The sequence below is a fragment of the Helianthus annuus genome, chromosome 6 (assembly GCF_002127325.2).
Source record: "Helianthus annuus cultivar XRQ/B chromosome 6, HanXRQr2.0-SUNRISE, whole genome shotgun sequence".
NCBI lineage: Eukaryota > Viridiplantae > Streptophyta > Magnoliopsida > Asterales > Asteraceae > Helianthus > Helianthus annuus.
In genome coordinates this window covers 11,862,787-11,885,842 of record NC_035438.2, presented here as the reverse complement: position 1 = coordinate 11,885,842, position 23,056 = coordinate 11,862,787, and the positions used below count along the sequence as shown (strand labels likewise).

At 37.2% G+C, this 23,056-nt stretch overlaps 2 protein-coding genes across 2 annotated transcripts; one reads left to right on the top strand and one right to left on the bottom strand.

Annotated features, from left to right (window-relative positions):
• Window positions 1-13,233: 13,233 nt before the first annotated feature.
• On the bottom strand, window positions 13,234-17,254 carry LOC110915642. Its single transcript, XM_022160371.2, has 7 exons — window positions 17,166-17,254; window positions 15,734-16,051; window positions 15,051-15,211; window positions 14,899-14,979; window positions 14,693-14,768; window positions 13,725-13,817; window positions 13,234-13,506 (listed from the first exon to the last, which is right to left on the bottom strand). Exons 2-7 carry the CDS (start codon window positions 16,047-16,049, stop codon window positions 13,370-13,372), a joined length of 864 nt encoding a protein of 287 aa, XP_022016063.1. The 5' UTR covers window positions 16,050-16,051; window positions 17,166-17,254; the 3' UTR covers window positions 13,234-13,369.
• A 1,852-nt stretch (window positions 17,255-19,106) lies between these two features.
• LOC110918330 (glutathione S-transferase T3-like) lies at window positions 19,107-20,496 on the top strand. Its single transcript, XM_022162663.2, has 2 exons — window positions 19,107-19,449; window positions 19,744-20,496. Exons 1-2 carry the CDS (start codon window positions 19,116-19,118, stop codon window positions 20,472-20,474), a joined length of 1,065 nt encoding a protein of 354 aa, XP_022018355.1. The 5' UTR covers window positions 19,107-19,115; the 3' UTR covers window positions 20,475-20,496.
• The last annotated feature ends 2,560 nt before the right edge of the window (window positions 20,497-23,056 follow it).

Below are 23,056 nucleotides of genomic sequence, written 5' to 3'. Positions count from 1 at the left end.
ACACTGAATTATAGGGATAAATCCCACTTTATTGAAATAAACGCTTTCTTTTATTTAGGTAACTTTTATAGCCACTTTTCCAAGCCTTCAGTGCTGTCCAGCTGGCTTCTAGTTTGGCTTTCACATTTTGTTACCTGAAACGCGTTTTAAAAAGGTTTTGTCAGTGGAAAATACTGGTGAATGAATCTCAGTTTAATCAAGAATTATTAATTTAACTTTAAACAGTATTGAGGGCGATTACAATGTTTCCATCTACCCAATTACTCATTCAGTAGTGTCACGTCTGACTGAGGGTCATATTACCCATTGGCTAACTCTTCGTCCAATGGTAACGTTACTCACATTTTGTATACAAAACCCCAACATACCGGCAGTAATTGTAGAATTACAAAGACTCAATCACTGCTAAATTGCATTGTAAAAAGGTTAAGGTTTTGTAAAAACTGTTAATAAAAAGGAGATTACTCACATTGCTATTTTAGGGTTTTCCTTTATGATTTCCTGGTGAATATCTATAATTTACACAAATGCACGTGTGTTAGTATAATAACCCATTTTAACATTAGTAATACCCTCCCCGAGACGGTATTCCAACGACTACGTCGGGCAGAACCACGACAGCCGTTACGGAACCCTAGATCAATCGGGCAGCGTATCTAATACGTCTCCAGGGGTTATAATACTTACATCGTAGCAGAACCTCGCTAATTTAGGGGGTATAATACCCGGCTATAGTGTATACTACTTCAGAAATTTAGAAAGAAAGAAAGTTGTGAGCGATCGTCGAATGAAGCCGATGCGTGCTATTTATAATGTCTGATCTTGACCTTCTCGCGGCCCGCGTGGGATTTGGGCCGGGTTCACGCGGCCCGCGTCAAATGGAGTCAACGGCGTAGCTTGGCCCGCTCATCACTAGACTTGACACGGTGTTGACACGTGTCGGCTCCGGGTCATGCCACAAATCAGGACGCGCGCGGCCCGCGTTAACTAGACCAAACATGTACGCGGCCCGCTTGGGCTTATGGTTTTGGCGATATCAGGTTTTCCTATTCGCGCGGCTCGCATGAACTTGAGGTGAGGCCCTACGCGGCCCGCCTCAGTTTAACAAATTTTGTTTTTTATTTATTTTATATATAGTATAATCTATTTTCGGGCTCGGTTTTCACATACGGGGTGCGTATAAAGACAAGTTGATATATTTAAAGATATATTAGAGTGTCGGAATTATTATGAGAATGTCGGTTTTACCGAGGGTTGTTATATCCTCCCCACCTTGTTTTAGAGCTCGTCCTCGAGATCTACTGGAACAAGTGTGGATATTTCTTTTTCATTTCCGATTCAAGTTCCCACGTATACTCAGGTCCTCTTTTGGAGTTCCACTTCACTTTGACCAGAACTAGTCTTTTATGTTTGAGATTCTTAATTTTCCTATCTTCAATTTGCAGAGGCTTCTCCATAAACTTGAGTTGCTCATTTATTTCTATATTTTTGAGAGGTACTACGAGTGATTCGTCAGCTAAACACTTTTTAAGATTGGATACATGAAACACATCATGTATTCCTGCCATCTCCTCTGGCAGTTGTAGCTGATAAGCTACAGGTCCTATTCTTCTGATAATTTTAAAAGGTCCAATATACCTGGGACTTAGCTTTCCTCTTTTGATGAATCTTACCACTCCTTTCCAGGGTGAAACTTTCAATAATACTTTATCTCCTACTTGAAATTCTAAGGGTTTGCGTCTGTTATCGGCATAACTCTTTTGTCGATCACGTGCTGCTTTCAGTCGTTCCTTGACTTGAATAATTTTATTGGTTGTTTCTTGTACTATCTCGGGTCCAGATAGTTGCTTTTCTCCAATTTCTGCCCAACAGACTGGGGTTCTGCACTTTCGTCCATAAAGTGCTTCGAATGGTGCAGCATTGATACTTGTGTGATAACTGTTATTATAAGAAAATTCTATCAAAGGTAAGTGTTCGTCCCAATTACCTCCGAAATCAATTACACAAGCTCTAAGCATGTCCTCCATCGTCTGAATTGTTCTTTCGCTTTGTCCGTCCGTTTGAGGGTGATAAGAGGTGCTTAGGTTTAGCTTAGTTCCCATTGCTCTTTGAAAACTTGACCAAAAATGAGAAGTAAAACGGCTATCTCTATCAGAAACAATTGATAAAGGTATGCCATGTAAAGAAACGATTTCATTTACATATAATTTGGCTAATTGTTCCATACTAAAGGTTTCCTTTATTGGTAAGAAATGAGCTGACTTGGTTAACCTATCTACAATCACCCAGATTGTATCATTTCCTTTCCTTGTTTTAGGCAATTTGGTAACAAAATCCATTGTTATCAATTCCCACTTCCAAACTGGTATTTCTAATTGTTGTAATAAACCTGAGGGTTTCTGGTGTTCAGCTTTAACTTGTGAGCAAGTTAAACATTTAGAAACATAAGCTGCTATATCCTTTTTCATTCCTATCCACCAGAAATTTTTTCTTAAATCCTGGTACATTTTATCACTTCCTGGATGCATCGTATATTTAGATTTATGAGCTTCTTCTAATATACGGTAACGTAAATTTCCTAATTTAGGTATCCACATTCTCTTTTTATGGAACCTCCAAATTCCATCCGTTCCTTGTTCTAATTCCTTAATCATTCCTTTTAATTTTTCAGTATCTTCCTTGATTACTGATTCTTGTGCTTTTCTAATCTGTTCGTTTAAATCTACTTGTAGATTTAATTTAAGAGAACGTATTCTTTTTGGCTTTTCATAATATTTTCGACTTAAAGCGTCAGCCACCACATTGGCTTTTCCTGCATGATACTGAATATCGCAGTCATAATCACTAAGCAATTCCATCCAACGTCTTTGTCTCATATTCAGCTCTTTTTGCCCGAAAACATATCTTAAACTTTTATGATCAGTGAATATGGTAAACTTACTACCATAGAGATAATGTCTCCAAATCTTAAGGGCAAAAATTATGGCTCCTAATTCCAAATCATGGGTCGAATAATTTCCTTCATGACTCTTAAGTTGTCTAGATGCATAAGCTATAACCTTTTGACGTTGCATCAATACACATCCATAACCTAACTTAGAAGCGTCACAAAAGATTACAAAGTTTTCAGTTCCTTCTGGTAATGCTAGTATGGGTGTATGGGTTAATCCTTGCTTAAGGATTCTAAAGGCTTCTTCTTGTTTTGGTCCCCATTCAAACTTAACAGATTTACAGGTTAACTTAGTTAAAGGAATGGCTATTCTAGAAAAATCTCGAATAAATCTTCTATAATAACCGGCCAATCCTAAGAAACTTCTAACCTCAGTTGGTGACTCAGGGGTTTTCCATTTAGTAATTGCTTCGATCTTTGTTGGATCTACATGAATTCCTTCATGATTCACCAAATGTCCGAGAAATTGCACTTGTTCTAACCAAAACTCGCATTTTGAAAACTTAGCATAAAGCTTTTCTTTTCTTAATAAACTTAAAAGTAAGTGCAAGTGCTTTGCATGCTCTTCTTTACTTTTAGAATAAATGAGAATATCATCTATGAAGACAATTATGAATTTATCCAAATATGGCTTACATATTCGGTTCATCATGTCCATAAATGCGGCTGGGGCATTGGTTAAACCAAATGGCATGACAGTAAATTCATAATGACCATACCTCGTTCTGAATGCGGTTTTAGGAATATCCTCTTCCTGTACCTTTAATTGATGATATCCTGATCTTAAATCGATTTTAGAGAAAAATCGAGCTCCTTGAAGTTGATCAAACAAATCATCGATCCTTGGTAATGGGTATCGATTCTTAATCGTGACTTTGTTCAATTCACGGTAGTCAATGCACATACGCATCGATCCGTCCTTTTTCTTGACAAATAATATTGGTGCTCCCCATGGCGATGAACTTGGTTGTATAAATCCTTTTTCCAATAATTCGTCTAATTGTTTCTTCAGTTCTTGCATTTCAGCGGGTGCTAAACGGTAAGGTGCTTTAGCAATTGGTGCTGTTCCTGGTAATAGGTGAATTCTGAATTCGACTTCCCTGTCTGGCGGTAGTCCTGGCAATTCTTCTGGAAAGACATCTGAAAATTGGGATACTACTGGGATATCTTTTAATTCTTTTCCTTTAGTGTTAGTGATTATTGAAATCAAATACACTATAGATCCTTTTCTTATACAACTTGCAGTTTTCATCACAGAGATGAATTTAGTGGATCTAAAAGGTTTATCTCCTTTAATTGAGATCTTTTCACCTCTTGGTGATTTTAATTGAATTGTCTTTTGATCACATAAAATACTGGCTTTATTGGCTATTAACCAATCCATTCCTAACACAACATCAAATCCAGCCAGATTCATTGGGTAAAGGTTTGCAATAAATTTTTGATTAAAAATTTCTATTCTTGCTCCCTGCAAGATTTCAGAAATCTTAACAGTTTCTCCATTTGCGGTTTCCACTAGACATTCTTGTGGTAGTTTAGTTAATGATTGATTTAGGAGTTTGCAAAACGAAGTATTAATAAAACTTTGGTTTGCACCAGAGTCAAATAATACTTTAGCAAAAATATCATTAACTAAAAACGTACCAGCAATGACGTCTGGGATCATCTTGGCTTCGTCTGCAGTCAAAACAAATGCTCTAGCATTTCTAGTGTTCTGGTTGTTTGCAGCTGGGGTCAATTTTGGGCAGTTTGTCTTGATATGACCTGGTTCCCCACAGTTGAAGCATACCCTGCTATTGGCTTTCTTCCTGCAATCTTCTTCCTTGTGACCTGAGATTTTGCAAAAATTGCAGTATATGGAGCATTTTCCAGAATGCTTCCTTTTGCAATACTTGCAATAAGGTGCAGATGTAGAACCTACATTCCTACGGTTGAAATTCTTAGAACGGAGTTCTTGGGTAAGCCTTTGGGATAAGTTTTTCCTCTGATCTTCTTCCCTAGTACGGATTAACTCATCTGTCAAGGTATTGGCTAGTTCTACAGCTTCTTCTATGGTTTGAGGTCTAGCTGCCTTGACTACATGCCTAATCTCCCCAATTAATCCCCAGATATAACGGGAGATTAACACTGGTTCTGGTGATGCAAGGGTTGGTACCATCCTAGCATATTCAAAGAATGTGGTAGTGTAACCTTTACTGTCTACCCCGGTCATTCTAAGATTTAGGAACTTATTTGCTATCTGTTCTTTTTCATTGGGAGGGCAGAATTTCCTTTCTACCATGTTCTTGAATTCTTCCCATTCCATATTATAAATTCTATCACTTCCTCTGGATTGGAGGATAGTTTTCCACCATTCTAAGGCTGCATTTTTAAACAGATTTGAAGCAAACATTATTTTATCTTCTTCAGCACACTTGCTTATTTTCAGAACTGCCTCAGTTTTCTCTATCCAGCGTAAAGCTGCAATGGGTCCTTCATTGCCCGAGAATTCTATTGGTTTGCAGGACCAGAATTCCTTGTAAGAACAACCATGTGGCATGGTTCTTCTTCTTTTGGGAACGGGCGCTTGAAGTATGGGTCCATTGTTCACGCTGTTTTCTGGTTCAGTTGGTCGCTTACTGCTATGCTTACTTTTATTATTCGCTTCCTGAACTGTTTGAATAATAAATGGCATCGCATCTATAATTCCCTGTGCCACAATATGCTGAACGGCACTATTATCCATTTGGTTTCCGTTGTTATTATTGTCCGAATTCTCATTAACCACGTTAATGTTACTCTGGTTATCGTTATTCAGATTTTCTTGATTTCCCGCGTCGGCCATCTGAATTTTAGACATTTACCAAATATTAATATCACAAATAATATTTATATATAGCCAATCACATGACACGCACTTTTTAACCAAAAGCGTCGAGCATTGCGACATTTACTCTATTTATATAGTATGCATCAATACACACCAGTACAGAAATAAAAATTACAATACCGACTGAAATGTAAAGCTACAATACTAATAGTATGCATCCGTAGTTTTTTTTTTTTTAACATATACACACATATATTATTATATTATTATTATTACTACCGTATTGTCATCGCGTTCACTGATATGGATTCATCCAAAAATCCATATTGCGCTCGTCGTACTTCCAGACGAGACGCTCTCCCACCTGTCGCATTCGATCACTGCTTTCTAAAATTTCCTCCCCGAAAGTCCTAAGTTCCTGGACATTTTCTGCACTCATTGGGGGTGCAGGTTCTAGGACTGGGTTTGGAAACTGAGGTACGGGTTCCTGATACGGAGCCTGGTAAGGATATGGGTTCTCTAAAATTTCCCTAACGTATGCATCACTAATGTTGTAGGGATCTTGAGGATCTAACCCTGGATAAGCTCCTAAGTTGGACATTGGCACATTCTCCTGTATTGGGTTTTGTTGCACGTAGTCCCTAACATCGTCCCACCAGGGGTCGTAATTGTTTGGGTCTAGAGGATCAGGTGCAGGTACCCTAGGTATCTCCTCCGGGTTGAAATCAGGTATTTCTATCTGGTCTTCTATTTCCATGGGTTGGTCAGGATTTTGTGGTTGTGGTGCTAGCATTTGTTCCAGGTTTGGGTCAGCAGCAGTGGTTGCTAAAATATGGATATTAGCGATACTCCTATTGAGCATATCTTGATTATAAGCATCAGTTTCTCTTTTTGCTGCGGCTAACACTCGCTGTTCCTGCAACTTTTTCATTCTTTTCCTACGCTCGTGCGCTCCCCTACTGAACCATCCCCTCTTTTTCTGAGGAAATGGCTCTTCAGACTAAGCCTTAAACACAAAGATCCCTTCTTCTGTGTCAGCAGAATACCCTGAGAGGGCAGGCTGAGAAGAGGAGGTGCCTTCGCTCCTAGGCGAACCAGACAGTTGACGATAGGCGTCAGAAGGTCCTTGGTCACTCATACTGTAAACTAACAAATAGTCAGATAACACATAGCAAGAAATACAATTATACACGTATTTCCATAATTTATTTCCTAACACTTTGAATTTTGATGTCAGCAGAACACTTCTGTGGCTGAATCAGTGGCATAGCTCTGATACCACCTCCTGTCACAACCCCCGATCCCTCTCTCCCGGGAACGGGCGGCCGTGAGCCAGTTGCGGTGGTATCACGTTATTAATTTATTTGGCAGCGGAAATTTCATCAGGACCGTAGTTAGGAAATGTTTAAATCAGAGTAAACCACCTTATAATATCAAACACATGGGTGAAACCCAAGTTTTTATTACACACTGAATTATAGGGATAAATCCCACTTTATTGAAATAAACGCTTTCTTTTATTTAGGTAACTTTTATAGCCACTTTTCCAAGCCTTCAGTGCTGTCCAGCTGGCTTCTAGTTTGGCTTTCACATTTTGTTACCTGAAACGCGTTTTAAAAAGGTTTTGTCAGTGGAAAATACTGGTGAATGAATCTCAGTTTAATCAAGAATTATTAATTTAACTTTAAACAGTATTGAGGGCGATTACAATGTTTCCATCTACCCAATTACTCATTCAGTAGTGTCACGTCTGACTGAGGGTCATATTACCCATTGGCTAACTCTTCGTCCAATGGTAACGTTACTCACATTTTGTATACAAAACCCCAACATACCGGCAGTAATTGTAGAATTACAAAGACTCAATCACTGCTAAATTGCATTGTAAAAAGGTTAAGGTTTTGTAAAAACTGTTAATAAAAAGGAGATTACTCACATTGCTATTTTAGGGTTTTCCTTTATGATTTCCTGGTGAATATCTATAATTTACACAAATGCACGTGTGTTAGTATAATAACCCATTTTAACATTAGTAATACCCTCCCCGAGACGGTATTCCAACGACTACGTCGGGCAGAACCACGACAGCCGTTACGGAACCCTAGATCAATCGGGCAGCGTATCTAATACGTCTCCAGGGGTTATAATACTTACATCGTAGCAGAACCTCGCTAATTTAGGGGGTATAATACCCGGCTATAGTGTATACTACTTCAGAAATTTAGAAAGAAAGAAAGTTGTGAGCGATCGTCGAATGAAGCCGATGCGTGCTATTTATAATGTCTGATCTTGACCTTCTCGCGGCCCGCGTGGGATTTGGGCCGGGTTCACGCGGCCCGCGTCAAATGGAGTCAACGGCGTAGCTTGGCCCGCTCATCACTAGACTTGACACGGTGTTGACACGTGTCGGCTCCGGGTCATGCCACAAATCAGGACGCGCGCGGCCCGCGTTAACTAGACCAAACATGTACGCGGCCCGCTTGGGCTTATGGTTTTGGCGATATCAGGTTTTCCTATTCGCGCGGCCCGCATGAACTTGAGGTGAGGCCCTACGCGGCCCGCCTCAGTTTAACAAATTTTGTTTTTTATTTATTTTATATATAGTATAATCTATTTTCGGGCTCGGTTTTCACATACGGGGTGCGTATAAAGACAAGTTGATATATTTAAAGATATATTAGAGTGTCGGAATTATTATGAGAATGTCGGTTTTACCGAGGGTTGTTATAACAAGTAAACATGATATTATTAAAGTATTTAAGTTGATATATAAACGGATATTCAAGTTGTGACTCTTGATGATAGTATGATACACAATTTTCCAGTCTGAAAAATAAAATCATACTATAGTCACCTTTTGATAGTGCACAACCCTTTTATCAACAGTATATTCATAGATATGGTTAATGCTATTTAGACCCTTTTTTCTGCCATTAGAGAATAATAGGATCAAAGTGAAGTTATTAGGGGATGTGATAACTAAGCTGTAAATATGATTCTTCAATCAGTAAAAAACTTGCATAAGCACATGCATATTTTTCGACAAAAAAAACTATGAAGCAATTAAGGTAACGATGAAAGGGTGTGAAACCAAATACCAATCGCAACATTCACAAATCTTATGTAATTCAAGAGATACTGGTACCAGTTAAAAGATTTAAAAACTTCATATTCTGATTCTTTAATGTCAATGGTATCATTTATAACTTCATTTGCAGTAATGGTATCGTTATAGATGATAGATCTCCACTAGCTTATAGTATGCCTCTATTTATTATGTTTAGGTTGTTTATGTTAGAATATTTTCATGCACTCTACTTGTCATTAACTTAACTAACCCACCTTAACAATTATAGCGCTATAGGAGTAGCACGCCGCCCGTCGGGGTATTGTTAAGTCATTATACTTTACGCTCTCATTCACTTCGGTAACGAGGGATGCGCATTATTCTCGTGGACACTTGGGTTTGGCCTATAGTTACGCTCTCATTCACTTCGGTGACAGGGATGCGCATTATTCTCGTGGACACTTGGGTTTGGCCTATAGTTATGCATGCTAGCTTCAACTTTGTATATAAAATTGCTATATTGGATTTGAGACAATCTTTTTACTTATATACTAGTACTCAAAACTTGTATACTCGTCAATGCTTTTGTATTGAACTATACTTTAAAACATGTTGCAGAATTATGATGACGATAATGATACACGAAACTTAGTAGGATGCCTAGAAACGCATTTTAAACTTTAAATACTTGTTGTAACGTAATTCATTTTGTTTCAACTTATTGTATTCGATTTCAAACAATGTAATTGATTCTTTTAGCAATGAAATGAAATTTATTATTAAATATTTGTCACAATTTAGTGTTATGAGTAATGATCAGTCTATTTCGGCTCACTCCGATGTTTCCGCCATCAGTTGGGGTGTGACATTTTGCACTTTTTTTAGTTACACATATCATGTTTAATGCAACAATAAACTTCTACAAATGAGAAACAACAATTTTGATCTACAATTTAAAAAAATTGTAGGAACATATGAATAATGACATCAAGTTTTGTTTTAATTTGTAGGATCCACAAGTGAAATTGATGGAATAAAAACACCTGAGTTGCTTTGTTACTTCGACACGACTTGTAAAAGACCAAACTAGTATTGTTGTAGTATAGGGTAAGCGTGTTTGCGTTTTCCAACACTTAAAAATGTTAGATATTTTAGTGTAATCAGGGATTGACTTGGTGATCAAAGCGAATAATAATACACATCAAGCAAGTTAGGAGGTGCGGGAGTGCACGCTTGTTTGAGTCATTATTATTCGAAGTGTACGGGCGGAGCCCGTACTCTACGGGGGTTCCAAGGGGGCAGCGCCCCCTTGGCGGGGGTCCGGGGGCAGCGCCCCTGGGAGCAGGGTCCAAGGGGCGGCAGCCCCTGGCGGGGTCCAAGGGGCAGAGCCCCTGGCTGGGGTCGAGCTTATATACCCCAAAACCCTATTTTCGTATTCAATTTTTGCCACATTTTCGAAATGTGACAGAAATTTTATTTTTCTGAATTTTGCCACATTTTCGAAATGTTTGAAAATGGCAGTTTTGTCCAAAAATTGGATTAACTGCCATTGGGCAGTTACACCCCAAAACCCTATTTTCGTATTCAATTTTTTATTACAATTCTTCTGGTTCATCAATTCACACAAAACAACATACACTAGTTCAATTTCTCGAAATCAGAGTTGTATCCGATTGAATTATTCGGATGAACCACCGAAATAATTTGATCTGAGAGTGATTACACGCCTCTCTGATCGTCCGGTTTCTGAAAATTCCCCAACAAAAAAGAGTCCGGAAACGTGTTTGTTATGTAACGCTTAAAGAGTGCAATGGAAAATGTAAGCGAAATTCAATAATAAACATACTTAAGTACATATTAATTTAGAATTATCACGAGGAAGGAGATGGTTCAAATGAAAACCACTTTTATTGTGAAAACTCGAAAACTAACTAAAAAAAACCTAAAAAACACACAAAAATTTTTTTTTTAATTTTTTTTATAAAAATCGCTGGTTTTTATATATGAAAAAAAAAACTTTTTTTCAAAAAAAAAAAAAAAATTTGTAGTACACATACACATGTGTAGTATTACCATGGTTGTAAAACAAGGTTTCCAAGGCCGAGTACTCCCCGAGTAGTCGCTACAAGGTAGGCTACCGAGGCGACTTTCTTTGACTCCGCCTAGTTACTCGGAGTCGGTCAAATGCGGTCAACCTCGGCCAGAATTGGATCTAGTAGGTCAACTCGGGCCTAGTTTGACTTAAATAATAATAAAACTTAATTTCTATGCCTATCATATTAAAGAATGAATATCATTTTCACATATTTTGTTATAAATATTAGTAAATTTGTGTTATTTGACATATATTTAATCTTCAACAAGTAATTTCTTTATAGTTTACCATGTCCGAGTACTCCCCGGGTACTCTCCGCCTAGACCGAGTACTCTCAACTCCCCAGTCTACCGACTAGGGAGCGCCTAGCGACTTTTGCAACCATGAGTATTACACATGTGCACTATACAATTTTTTTTTTTTTGAACTTTTTTTTATATAAAAAAACCTGCGAAAATTATTATGCAAAAAAAAAAATGATATGTTTTTTTGGCTTTTTTAGTTAGTTTTCGAGTTTTCACAATAACTAATGGTTTTCATTTGAATCTTTCCCTCATGAGGAATATACTATTTTGTATTTTAGTATAAACTTTCATTTACATCAAATTTGTTATCTTTTAATAAATTTATGTTTATACTCCTACACTTTAAATCATACAACCCGTAAACTTAAATACAATTGTCAGTAAAAATTCGATTTGATAAAGTTCACCTTATCAACCACCCAAACAATTTAACTACTACACCCAATAGTAGATTTGTTATAAACCATATATATAAACAAATACATCTGATGGATTTTCTCCTCCCAATAGCTGTTTTGATAGTTATTGATTGTGAATGTAGGGTGGGGTTCGGCTACAAAGTCCATTTTTCTTACAAAGGGTAAAAAGCCATAATAAACCACAATTTCATCCATAAAACACACTCAAACTCACAAATAACATAGTGAAGATTACTAAAACACAATACTCAAACCCTAACAATCCTTAAAAACTTCAAAACCACCATCATAGAACTATGAATATAAAACACACAACATGATAATCAAGATAAAACACACAAATATGGTGTTTTAGTAATCTTCGCTATGTTATTTGTGTGTTTTGAGCGTGTTTTATGGTTGACATCAAGGTGTTTTATGACTTTTTACATTTTATAGAAAAAATAAACTTTGTACCCAACTATATATACATACAAATACATATGATGGATGTTCTCCTCCCAATAACCGTCTAATAGTTATTGATTGTGAATGTATATATACTTCTTATGATAAAAGTTAAAGTGATATTTCTATAAAATACTACTTCCAAATCGATCCAATTTCTATCAGATTTAACTATTTAACACATTTTTCTTTTTCACTTAGAATACACGGTGCAGAGAGGCTTGAATGAAGGACGTAGAACGACATGTGACAACCACGTCAGCATGCATGAAGAAAAAAAAGCACAGGGTAGGAAAGTGGCGTGGAAGAGAATAAAAAAATTTAAAAAGAAAATAAACATCAACCAATCAAAACAAACCTAAACTACAACCACCAATCCACAAATCAAGAGCCTCCATCTCACCCTCATATTTGCCCCCACGCCGGCGGAAATCCTCAAGCCCCAAGCATAACGCCGTTCACAACACGGGGCACGAGGTGGTTTTGTGGGCGTGGACTGACAACAACGCCGTGTTTCCACGCCCACGCCGTGTGGTCTTAATACCATCATTATCGCGCTTTCAAAACTAACACGCGAACATCACGGGATATAAAAACGACCAAGAGACAAGTTCCAAAAAAAAGAAGCTATACATATATATATATATATATATATATATATATATATATATATATATAGGGGGCTGCTAGAATGAGAACCACCCCGAGTTGTAAGAACCGCGAGAACTACACCCCACGGAGCGCCGTTCGCCATGATTTTTTTTTTACAAGTAGATGTGTGTATTATAAACACAGCCGTAAAAACTCATGGCGAACGGCGTTCCGCGGGGTGTAGTTTTTTACACCACAAGTTTGGTGTTTTTTAATTTTTTTTCTTTTTTCTTTTTTTTTTTCACCAAACTTGTGGTGTAAAAAACTACACCCCACGGAGCGCCGTTCGCCATGATTTTTTACGGCTGTGTTTATAATATACACATCTACTTGTAAAAAAAAATCATGTCGAACGGCGCTCCGTGGGGTGTAGTTCTCGCGGTTCTTACAACTCGAGGTGGTTCTCATTCTAGCGGCTCCCTATATATATATATATATATATATATATATATATATATATATATATATTTTGTCTAGCAAGACACCGAGCTACAAAACTCATGCAACTTTTAAAACCTTATTACGAGAAAGTAAGATTCTTTGATCGACCCATAGGATGTAGGTTTAATGAATGTATTTATCGACACAAATCATATAACCTTGGCTGTTTAGTGTTTACAATGCATTCAATTCCAATCTATGTTGATTGTAACCACCTTTTTAGGTCGTCCACCCGAACTACTGCTCCTCCTTGCTCCATTGTCGGCGTTTACACTTTCACTACCCTTGAGCGCCAAGTTAAATGGTCGCATACTACCCGATCCTGTAAAACAAAGGAAAAGAGTCCCTTGTTAACTGAACTCGATTCTCGGTTTTTGACTTTTTGGATTGGTTTTGGTGAACATATAACCAAAAACTCTCAAGAAGATTGATAAGCGATGATGAATAATTTTATTTATGTCTTTGACTATCGCTTAATCCAAGTAAACTTACAATATAATAGGAACATAATTAACATGTGACGGACTAACTGATGCTTACCTGTCCTCTCCAACAAGTTGAATTCTTCGTTCCATCCAGGGATGTGCATGTCGGCATTACCTTTCCACTCTTGTTCAAAACCCGCCAACTCATCTAAGGAATGACCATGACTTAGATTCCGGTCTCATAACTAACTTAAGTGGTTTAATAAACAATATAGGTGGCAAGATGGAGCGGTTGGGTATTTGGTCAAAAAGGAGGGGAATAAGCAGGGCTGCAAACGAACCAAACGTTCGGCGGGAAGTCCGTATGTGCTCGTTCGTTTATTAAACAAACGGACACGAACACGAACAAGAACAAGAAATTTCGTTCATTTAGTTAAATGAACGATGCCACGTTCGTTCATTTATGTTATTGAACATTTGGTAATGTGATTGTTTGTGTTTGATAGTTCATTAGTGTTTTTAGTTTTTATATTTTATTTAAATACTTTGAGCCGAGGGTCTCACTGGAAGCAGGCTCTTTATTCCTACAGGGTAGAGGTAAGGCTGCTGTCTACATCTTACCCTCCTCGGACCCTACCTTAGCTTTGCTATTGGTGGGATTTACTGAGTATGATGATGATGATGATGATTTTATTCAAATACTTCAAAATTCCAACAAATAAGTGTCAATGTATTATATATTCTGTTCATGAACGCTTGTTTGTGTTCGTTTGTGTCCATTTGTGTTCATGAACATTAGTTTGTGCTCATTTGTGTTCATCAACGTTCATTTTTGTCCGTTGCCTAAAATTAACAAACAAACACAAACAAGTTCATTTCCTTAACAAACAAACACGAACATAACATCTCGTTCGGTAAGTGTTCATGAACACATATATTTGTTAACAAGCGAACACGAACAAGCTCTTGTTGGTGTTCGTTCAGTTCGTTTGCAGCCCTAGGAATAAGTAAATGGGTCGAGAATTCTATCTCTAATTAACATGAATAAATGTGCCTCGAGATTACTAAGAGTCTAAAGATAACCTTCGTTGAGGTTGTGTAGGGTCTGCACTGTATCCACTTTCCCATCCGTACCAAGTTTCCTCATGACAGAATGACCCTAAGAAAATCAAGTAGTTAAACTTAGTTTCGGCATTAACAAATAATAAATAAACAATATTGTAAATTCTAGATCTGTGTTACTCTCATATGCGGTCACTAATATCTCAAACGTTAAATCATTAACGCACCTTTTCATGTATTCCTTTAGAAATTCTGTGTGTTGCTCGACCTGTTGCTTTATCGGCTTCTTTGCTGTCTTCGATCACCATCTGATTGCCAAAAATAATATATCAATATCGATTATCGAGGGCATTATACCATATTTGTAAAAGTTACTTACCCCATCACTACCCGACTTCCTGGTTGTAGCGGCAGTGTAATATGTTCCATTTATACCGCCGTATGTAACTTTCTTAAAGCTAGTGCTATGTGTCTGGGGCTTGGTCCTTTCAATCCGGTTATGATTCTCGTTAAACTTCACATCCTTCTTCACTTCCTCTGCTAAATAACCATATAATCAATCATATAAGATTGAAACCCGGGAAAGAAGAAATAGTAGTATCGATGATACTTATTCCCATTCCACTCTACTATCAAACCCACACTCCTAGTCAGTTTATAAAAATTGGGATTAATCGCCGAAATTACTCGGTAATCGCTAGTTTACTGATTAAATTTCACCTACTGGACCCAAAATCGGTAGACAGTGAATGGCTGTCAAATTACGGTCAAAATGATGAATATTGATCAAAATCGGTCAAAAGTATGAAGTATTTGAAAAATTATGCTTATTAATCCGATCTGACCGATTAATAAGTATGAAAAATTATATATAAAGTTTTGAAACATTTTTTTTGTGTGTGTATATAAATTTGAAAAATTACATATAAAATCCTAATTTGATTATATTGCTAGTCGGTAGGTACCCCACTGCCCGACCAGCGCCTAACGATTTTTACAACCATGCCCATAGTGATTCCCGACAACAGACAAAACGCAATCTAAAAATTGTATTGACGGTACCTTCATCGTCCGGATGTTCAATAAGGGGACCTTTGCCAGAATCATCGTTTTTATCTTCTTGTTCATCATCGGAATCCAACTCTTCAATAAGTAGCCCCTTGGAACCGCTTGTGTTTGGATGTGGCATGTCATCAAAAGAACCATGTCTAGGCTCAAACATACGTCCAAACGGTCGACTGAAAAACGGGTCATCAAAGGGGTCCCTTCCTCCAAAGATGCTAGAGAACAAGCCTCTATGAGATGCTAAATCCCCGGGACCATTGAATGGGCCCCGGGAAGTAATCGGTACATCTTTATTTTCCCGTTCCCTCGGCATTCCTTAATTTACAACAGATCGTATAGATTCAAGATTCCTAATTCGGAACAATGTTATACTAGTCAATCACATGTGAATGATTCTTCTTTAGAACTAAAAAAATCAATCAAAAACCTAACAGCGACTCTCAATACAATATGACCAAGTAATTAAGCAACATTTTTTTTATGATTTCAGTATGAAATCAATAACTTTCACCACCTAAAGTCTGCTTAGTTAGTGCATATGTGCTATGGCTATAAAGCAAACCGAACCAAGCCGACCCGAGCCGAGCTGGTTCAATTATCTTAACGAGCTGAAATGTTGGGCTTGGGCTCGGCTTGGCTCGGCTTGTCAAAAGCTCGAGCCAGCTCCTGGCTCATCATTTATTTAATAGCATATATATTTTTTTAATTTTTGTATTTTTTACACATAATGATATACATAAAACCAAAAAAACAAGCAAAACAATATTTAGGCTAATAGAACATTATTTACTAATTAAAAACCATTGCTTAAAATTATATTAAAATTTTAGGTTATATTTGTAAATGTATGTGTACCAAACGAGCGAACCACAGATCGAACCTACCTTGGCTCAGCTCGGCTCGTTTGCAAACCGAGCCGATCACGAGCCAAACTTTTATCGAGCGAAATTCAAGTTTGTTGCGAGTTGCGAGCTTTTTGAATAGCCCTAACATATATGCACTGTTATTATGACCTCTCTCAAAACTCACAATTGAGAAATATGAAAAAAATAGGCAAATATTATAACAAAAAAAGAAAAAATCATGTAGGCGATAAATTACTAAAAGTTGTATCCTAATTCTATATGCAAACCTACAAACAACACTAATCCAATTATAGTGAGCTTGATCAAGTTACATGTAACAATAATTTACGCTACAAGCTGACTCCTAAGTCCTAATCGTCCATTTGCACATAAACATTAGATAAAAAGCTGCAAATTTAAAACTTAAAACCACACATAAATTGATCTACATTAATTAAATAGCAGCATCAACTCACTGATTTAAAACTAAATCACACATAAATATTGCCAAAAATAACGTAAATTTACGAAATGATGCTGATGATGATGATAAATTGCAATTGAAGGAAAAAAAACATGTGTACCTGTTAATCGATGAGAAAGATCTGAAGGAGAAGCGGAAAGATTATGAGGGAGAATGGAATGGAATGATGAAAGCAGGAGTTTTATTAAATTAAATATATATTTATATTTAGAGGTTGGAAATCTTTTTGTCGAGTAGCTTCGGTCCTAGATTGTTCTCAACTTCTCACGAGGTACACGTAAGTACTTAACTGCCTTTTTTTTAACTTATGTTTTGTATACGAGCCCCACTTCTTTGAAAGTTATGCAAACCAAGAAACTAAATCATTTACTTCAAATAAGTAAAACATATAAAGGCACACCTATCTTATTTTCATACATTCTATACGGGCCGTGTTGTATTATATAGCCTGTACAAAGTGTGTGAAAATAAAAATTTGAGGTGTTTGGGTATGTTGTTTACGAGCACTTTATATGGTCCTTATAAAGTTATAAAGGGCCGTATACAGTGATAGTTTTTCTAATTGTTGATTTGATGTAAGATTTCCCGATTCATGTGCGACTCAATGTAATATTCCTCGATTCGTGTGTTATTTATTTGAGTAGACATAATATTCCGTTAAAATTTACTATACAAACAGCTACAATTTTTTTTTTTTATCATTTTTCATTCAACTTCTATTCGAATCTTCTATATTCTCTCTCTATTGAAGTTATCTAACGCTAACAATGTTGTTTTGGGACAACAATTATTGTTTCGGTGGTGAGTCGACTAGCTAGTCAAATCAAGCAACGTATGATTTGAATCAAAATAACAACACAGGGTTGTTTGATTTAAATCTTTCGTTCGATTTAAGTCTTGCATGTGATGCAAGTTAGAATCAGTGACGGATCCAGGATTTTTTTCCAAGGGGTTCACTTTTTTAAATGTTCCAATTTCATATGTCTCAACATAAAAAAATTCTGGTCGGTTCAACGATTCGGGTCGGGTAAGGTTCATGACAAAATAAAAATACGATACAATAATGAAAAAAAAACATCATCATGCTATTATTGGCAACATTTTAGAGTCGCTAAAGTGTTTACTTTATAGCGTTTTAAGTGTTTCGTTGCCTATATAAACTAAGGTTGACAGCGGTAATTAATTCAAGATCTTTTTAACTTTTAATGAATTAAAACATAGATGTTTGAATGTAATATTCCCTTTTTCCAGGGTGATCATCTTGCGGTCTTGTGGTAGCGAATGTTTGAATGTACTTTTTTTTGAACGGTAAATTTGGATCACTGACGGACCACTGGAGTATCATCGTGCCACCAGCAGAACCACCCGATCATATCTATCTCCAGTAGGCAATAATACCTATACACCAATTCATGAGGAAACCCAATAAATTTACGAAAAACCACCTTTGTGGGAATCGAACCCATGACCTAATGGTCATAAGCCTTATCTCACCACCAAGATACCACTAGGCTATAATGCCATGGGTGTTTGAATGTACTTTTATTTATCTAGTACTTAACTTAATGAACCATCTTTTTTTTTGAACGGCCTTAAGGTTATGTGTACTGGGGCGTTTTAGCCCATGATCGCGCCATTATGGCGCCGCGAACACCGCCCCCCCCCCCCCCCGGCGCTATGTTCGAAAATTTTTGTCCAGCGCGATAATAATAGCGGCGTGAAGAGAAATGGTTTGAATATTATGACCGTTACAAACGGTCAATTTCATTAAAAAAAAAATTCAATTTATTTTTCAACTTTCCTTTAAAATCAATCTCATCTCTTTATTTTTTTACCACACACATTCAAACATTCTCATCTCTCCCAAATTTTTTTACAATTCTTGATATTTTATACAATGAATCCATTCAACCGGAGCTTCATTCCTCCCCGATCTAGTGCGGACCCAAACCAAAGTGGCAATCCTACTCGCCCCGTGGCACCGGTTCCCACTAGACCCAACCCTTTCGGCTCCGATTTTCTCGATTACAATCAACAAAGTCCCGGGTTCATGAATCTTTTGAACCAACCGCTATCATGGGACCCTAATCTCTACGGGTGGAACCCAAGTCAAAACACGGATGGGATGGGGTCGTCTCAAGCGTTTGGGTCGGCTCAAGCGTTCGGCTCCCCACTACACGAACCCGATGTTGTTCCGGAGACGCAACCCGAGGTACCGGATACGCAACCGGAGACGCAAAAAGGAAAAGGAAAAGCAAAACGGGCACATAAAAAGAAAGTGGAAACCAACACCCGAACGAAAAAAAATGTGCAAACGTGGGAGCCCGAAGAGGAGTATGCGTTAACCCGCGCTTTCATCGATGTTTCGGAGGACCCGGTCATAGGTATGTTTATTTTTTTCTGTTTTTAAATTTTTTTCTGTTTTTTTTTTATTTTCAGTTTTCTGTTTTTTATTTTCTGTTTTATATTTTCTTTTCTGTTTTTTTATTATTTTCTGTTTTTTTATTATTTTCTGTTTATTAATTTTCTGTTTTTTATTTTCTGTTATTTATTTTCTGTTTTTTTATTGTTTTCTGTTTTTTAATTATTTTCTGTTTTTTATTTTTTTCTGTTTTTTATTATTTTCGGTTTTTATTTTTTAAATTTTGAACTAACATTTTATATTGTTTTGTTTGTAGCAAACAATCAAAGTAAAACCGTATTTTGGAACCGAATAAGAGAACTCTTTTTCGAGCTCATGGGTAGAGGAGAGGAATACCGCCTACCGGACTCTATATCGGGGAAGTGGACCGATATAAACAAGAAGTGCACAAACTTTCAAACCGTGTACCAACGCTTGTATTCCGGATGGAAAAGTGGAAGTAGCGATGAAGACATTACGCAAGAGGCATTGGTCGAGTATACGAACGCTAATGGCCATTTCCCGTACATGAAGTGTTGGCAAATCCTTCGCCATAGCCCCAAATGGGCCGTCGTAACTACTCCTAGTGGTCGTTCGGGAAATACACGGCCATCAAAGAGGTCCAAAACAAACGAGTCTGGTGAACCCGAAACGCCAACCTCCGACGCTCGAAACATCGGCTTGAACGAGGATATTCCGGATGACGAGCCGGTGGAGGAGCTACCAAGACCGCCCGGAAGAAAAAGCCGGGCGAAAAAACCCAAGTCGTCGTCGATGTCTATGGGAACGGATATGAGTCACGCGTTTTCGGAGATAAACAAGCGGCTTCAAGACATACACGAACTCGGTAACAAACGTTTGGAGGAGAACGAAAAAGTTACGGAGATTATGCGGGATCGACAATGGGCTCACGACTTTGACTTCTACTCCAAACCGCATGACCACTTAACGGGAAAAGCTTTGAAAATGGCGTTGGCACAAAAAGAGCGGATTGAAAAAAAAATATAATCTTTGATTGTGTAATTTTTTTTTATGCTAGTTTAATGTTTTTTTTTTCTAGTTTCATGTTTTTTTTTATTTTATTGTACTTTTTTTTATTTAATGAAATGAATTTTATTTTTAAAAAACTTACAAAATGAATTAAAAAAATAAAAATTAAAAAATGAGTAATGATTACACAGGGGCTTTATGACTATGGCCTCAAATTACATAACGCCCCATAAAGCCCCGGGGTGACGTGGCATGCCACATGTCACATAACGCCCCTAAAAGGGCTTTATGACTACACATGCCCTAATGAACAATCTTATTAGTAAAAACAAAACAATTAACTACCAAATAGCATTACATTTACCAACTGAAAGTAAAATGAATGAAACTTTGAGAGTGTGTGTGTTTGGAATTGAGGCAGAGTAAAAGCAGAAGGCATAAACATTAAAAATAAACAAGAGGAAAGGAGCCTAACAAGACTCGAACTCGGGACGTTAACGACAAACACCAAGCGCTTTACCAGTACATCACTGTTCAGTTTTGGTAACGGGTTCCCCTAAATAATATTAAAGGGTTCCTTCATGCTTTTCGATATAACTTATCATTATAAATTACGAACCGAACGGGTTCCTGGGAACCCCTTTTTTATTGGCTGTAGATCCGCCCCTGGTTAGAATCCGTGGGCTTATGGTGACGATAGTTGGGAGGGGGATGGCAAGGAGTTGGTCACCTAAAATAACCTATTCTTCTTGCACGGTTTACTTACCGGTAGAAGGGGGGAGGGGAGGGTGTGAACTTGGCATACAAGTTCGCCGTATACCTCACCGAATACGGTTTTCGCATGATGTCCAGCAACATTACCTGTGGGGCCTTCGTCACCCATATGGCGTTGTTTTTCAGCATCTGGGCTCGAGTGATGTCTCTTATATGCATTCCAATGCAAGTTTATAGTTCTAAATCATTAATTTTATATTTGCTTTGCTTTGAGTTTATCAGAAGTTCAAAGAGCAAGATCATTCAAAAATTCAACTCATGTTGTTGATATATTTGATATGCTTTGAATGACAAACCATCCCCGGTGTATGTTTTATAGCGTTTGGTTCGTTCACGTTCAAAATAATAGTCTTTGTACAATTTATCTTATTTCAAAAGAATTTAAAACACGTGGATGATAACAAGTGTTTTCAGTTGCTCATAAGCTGATTCAGATAAAGAAAATAGGGTCAGATGAAATAAAATAAATACCACATAAATAAAATAAATTTGACCAATGTTATAACTCGTATACGAGAGTTCTTTTATACTTAATTACCTTCCAGCTGTCCCTGTTGTATTAAAAACAGAAAAATTAAGACAATTTAGTGTTAATTAAGTATATAATTATAGATACGTCAAAAGAAAACAAACCTTATAGGGATGGGTAGGGGTGTAAACCAGCCGGGCCGAGCCCGAGCTCAACCAGGCTCGAGCTCGGCTCGTTAGGTTTTTATGAAGCTCGAGCTTGGCTCGGTTCGAGCCTACTTCTTTGAGCTCGAGCTCGGCTCGCGAGTAAAATCCAAAGCTCGAGCTCGGCTCGACTCAGCCTGAACTATTTTGAGAACAACCTTAAACGAGCTAAAAGCTCGACTCAAGCTTACTTCAAAATCGCTTAAACGAGCCAAAGCTCGGCTCGAGCTCGGCTCATTAATGTTATCATCATTATTAATATATTATATATAAGAAAATTAAAATTTTGTATAGGCTCGTTTAGGCTCGCGATGTAAGATTAAATATATTAAGTATTAATATTTAATCTATAGCCATCTTAATCATTTACATTATAGAGATCAAAATATATTAGAACCTATTATTTAATTAGTTGGTAATTGTTGATGGACCATATTACCCTTAGTAACTAATTAGGTTTCCTCCTGGGTGCTTATATAAGGAGAGTTATGTGGAGGTTTAAGGGTTACTCAGTTTCACAATTCACACCCCATAAGCCATAACATCATCACGAAACCTCCTCTCCTAACCGATACCCTTTTCGGTTCTCTAAGTCCCCATCATCAGTCAGTACCCTAAGGAGGAACCAGATCAAGATGACAAGCATGTCGAACTCCATTACTGGATTCTCCTCTGCACCATCTGCTCTGACAGGTATGATTTATATTGTTTTCCTTCTGCACAAACAGAACTGAACCAACATGTGGTATCAGAGCATATGTTGATTAGTCAGTTCTGTTTTCGTATCCATAATTCTGGGATTGAAACTTGGAAAACGGATTATTATTTTTTTATAATTTCAAAACCGTCACAGCCGGTTTCGAGTCATGAAGATCGACTCGAAATCATGATTTTCGGAAAAAGATTAATGATATGCTCATTCGGAATTAACTTGTTTATGTTTAGCCGAAATCTGTTTAGAAAAAACTATTAAAATTCAGGTTTCGGGTTCCAGAATTTATGTTTTATGTTTTAGGGTTCATCATGTTCTTGAGAAAATTCGAAGTATTCTGTTATGATTTGGAATATGATTTGGATTATTAAGTGTTTTTCCTGGTTTTGATCTATTTTTGTTCTCTAAATTTTTTAGAAAAACTGTTAAAAAGATAAAGAGA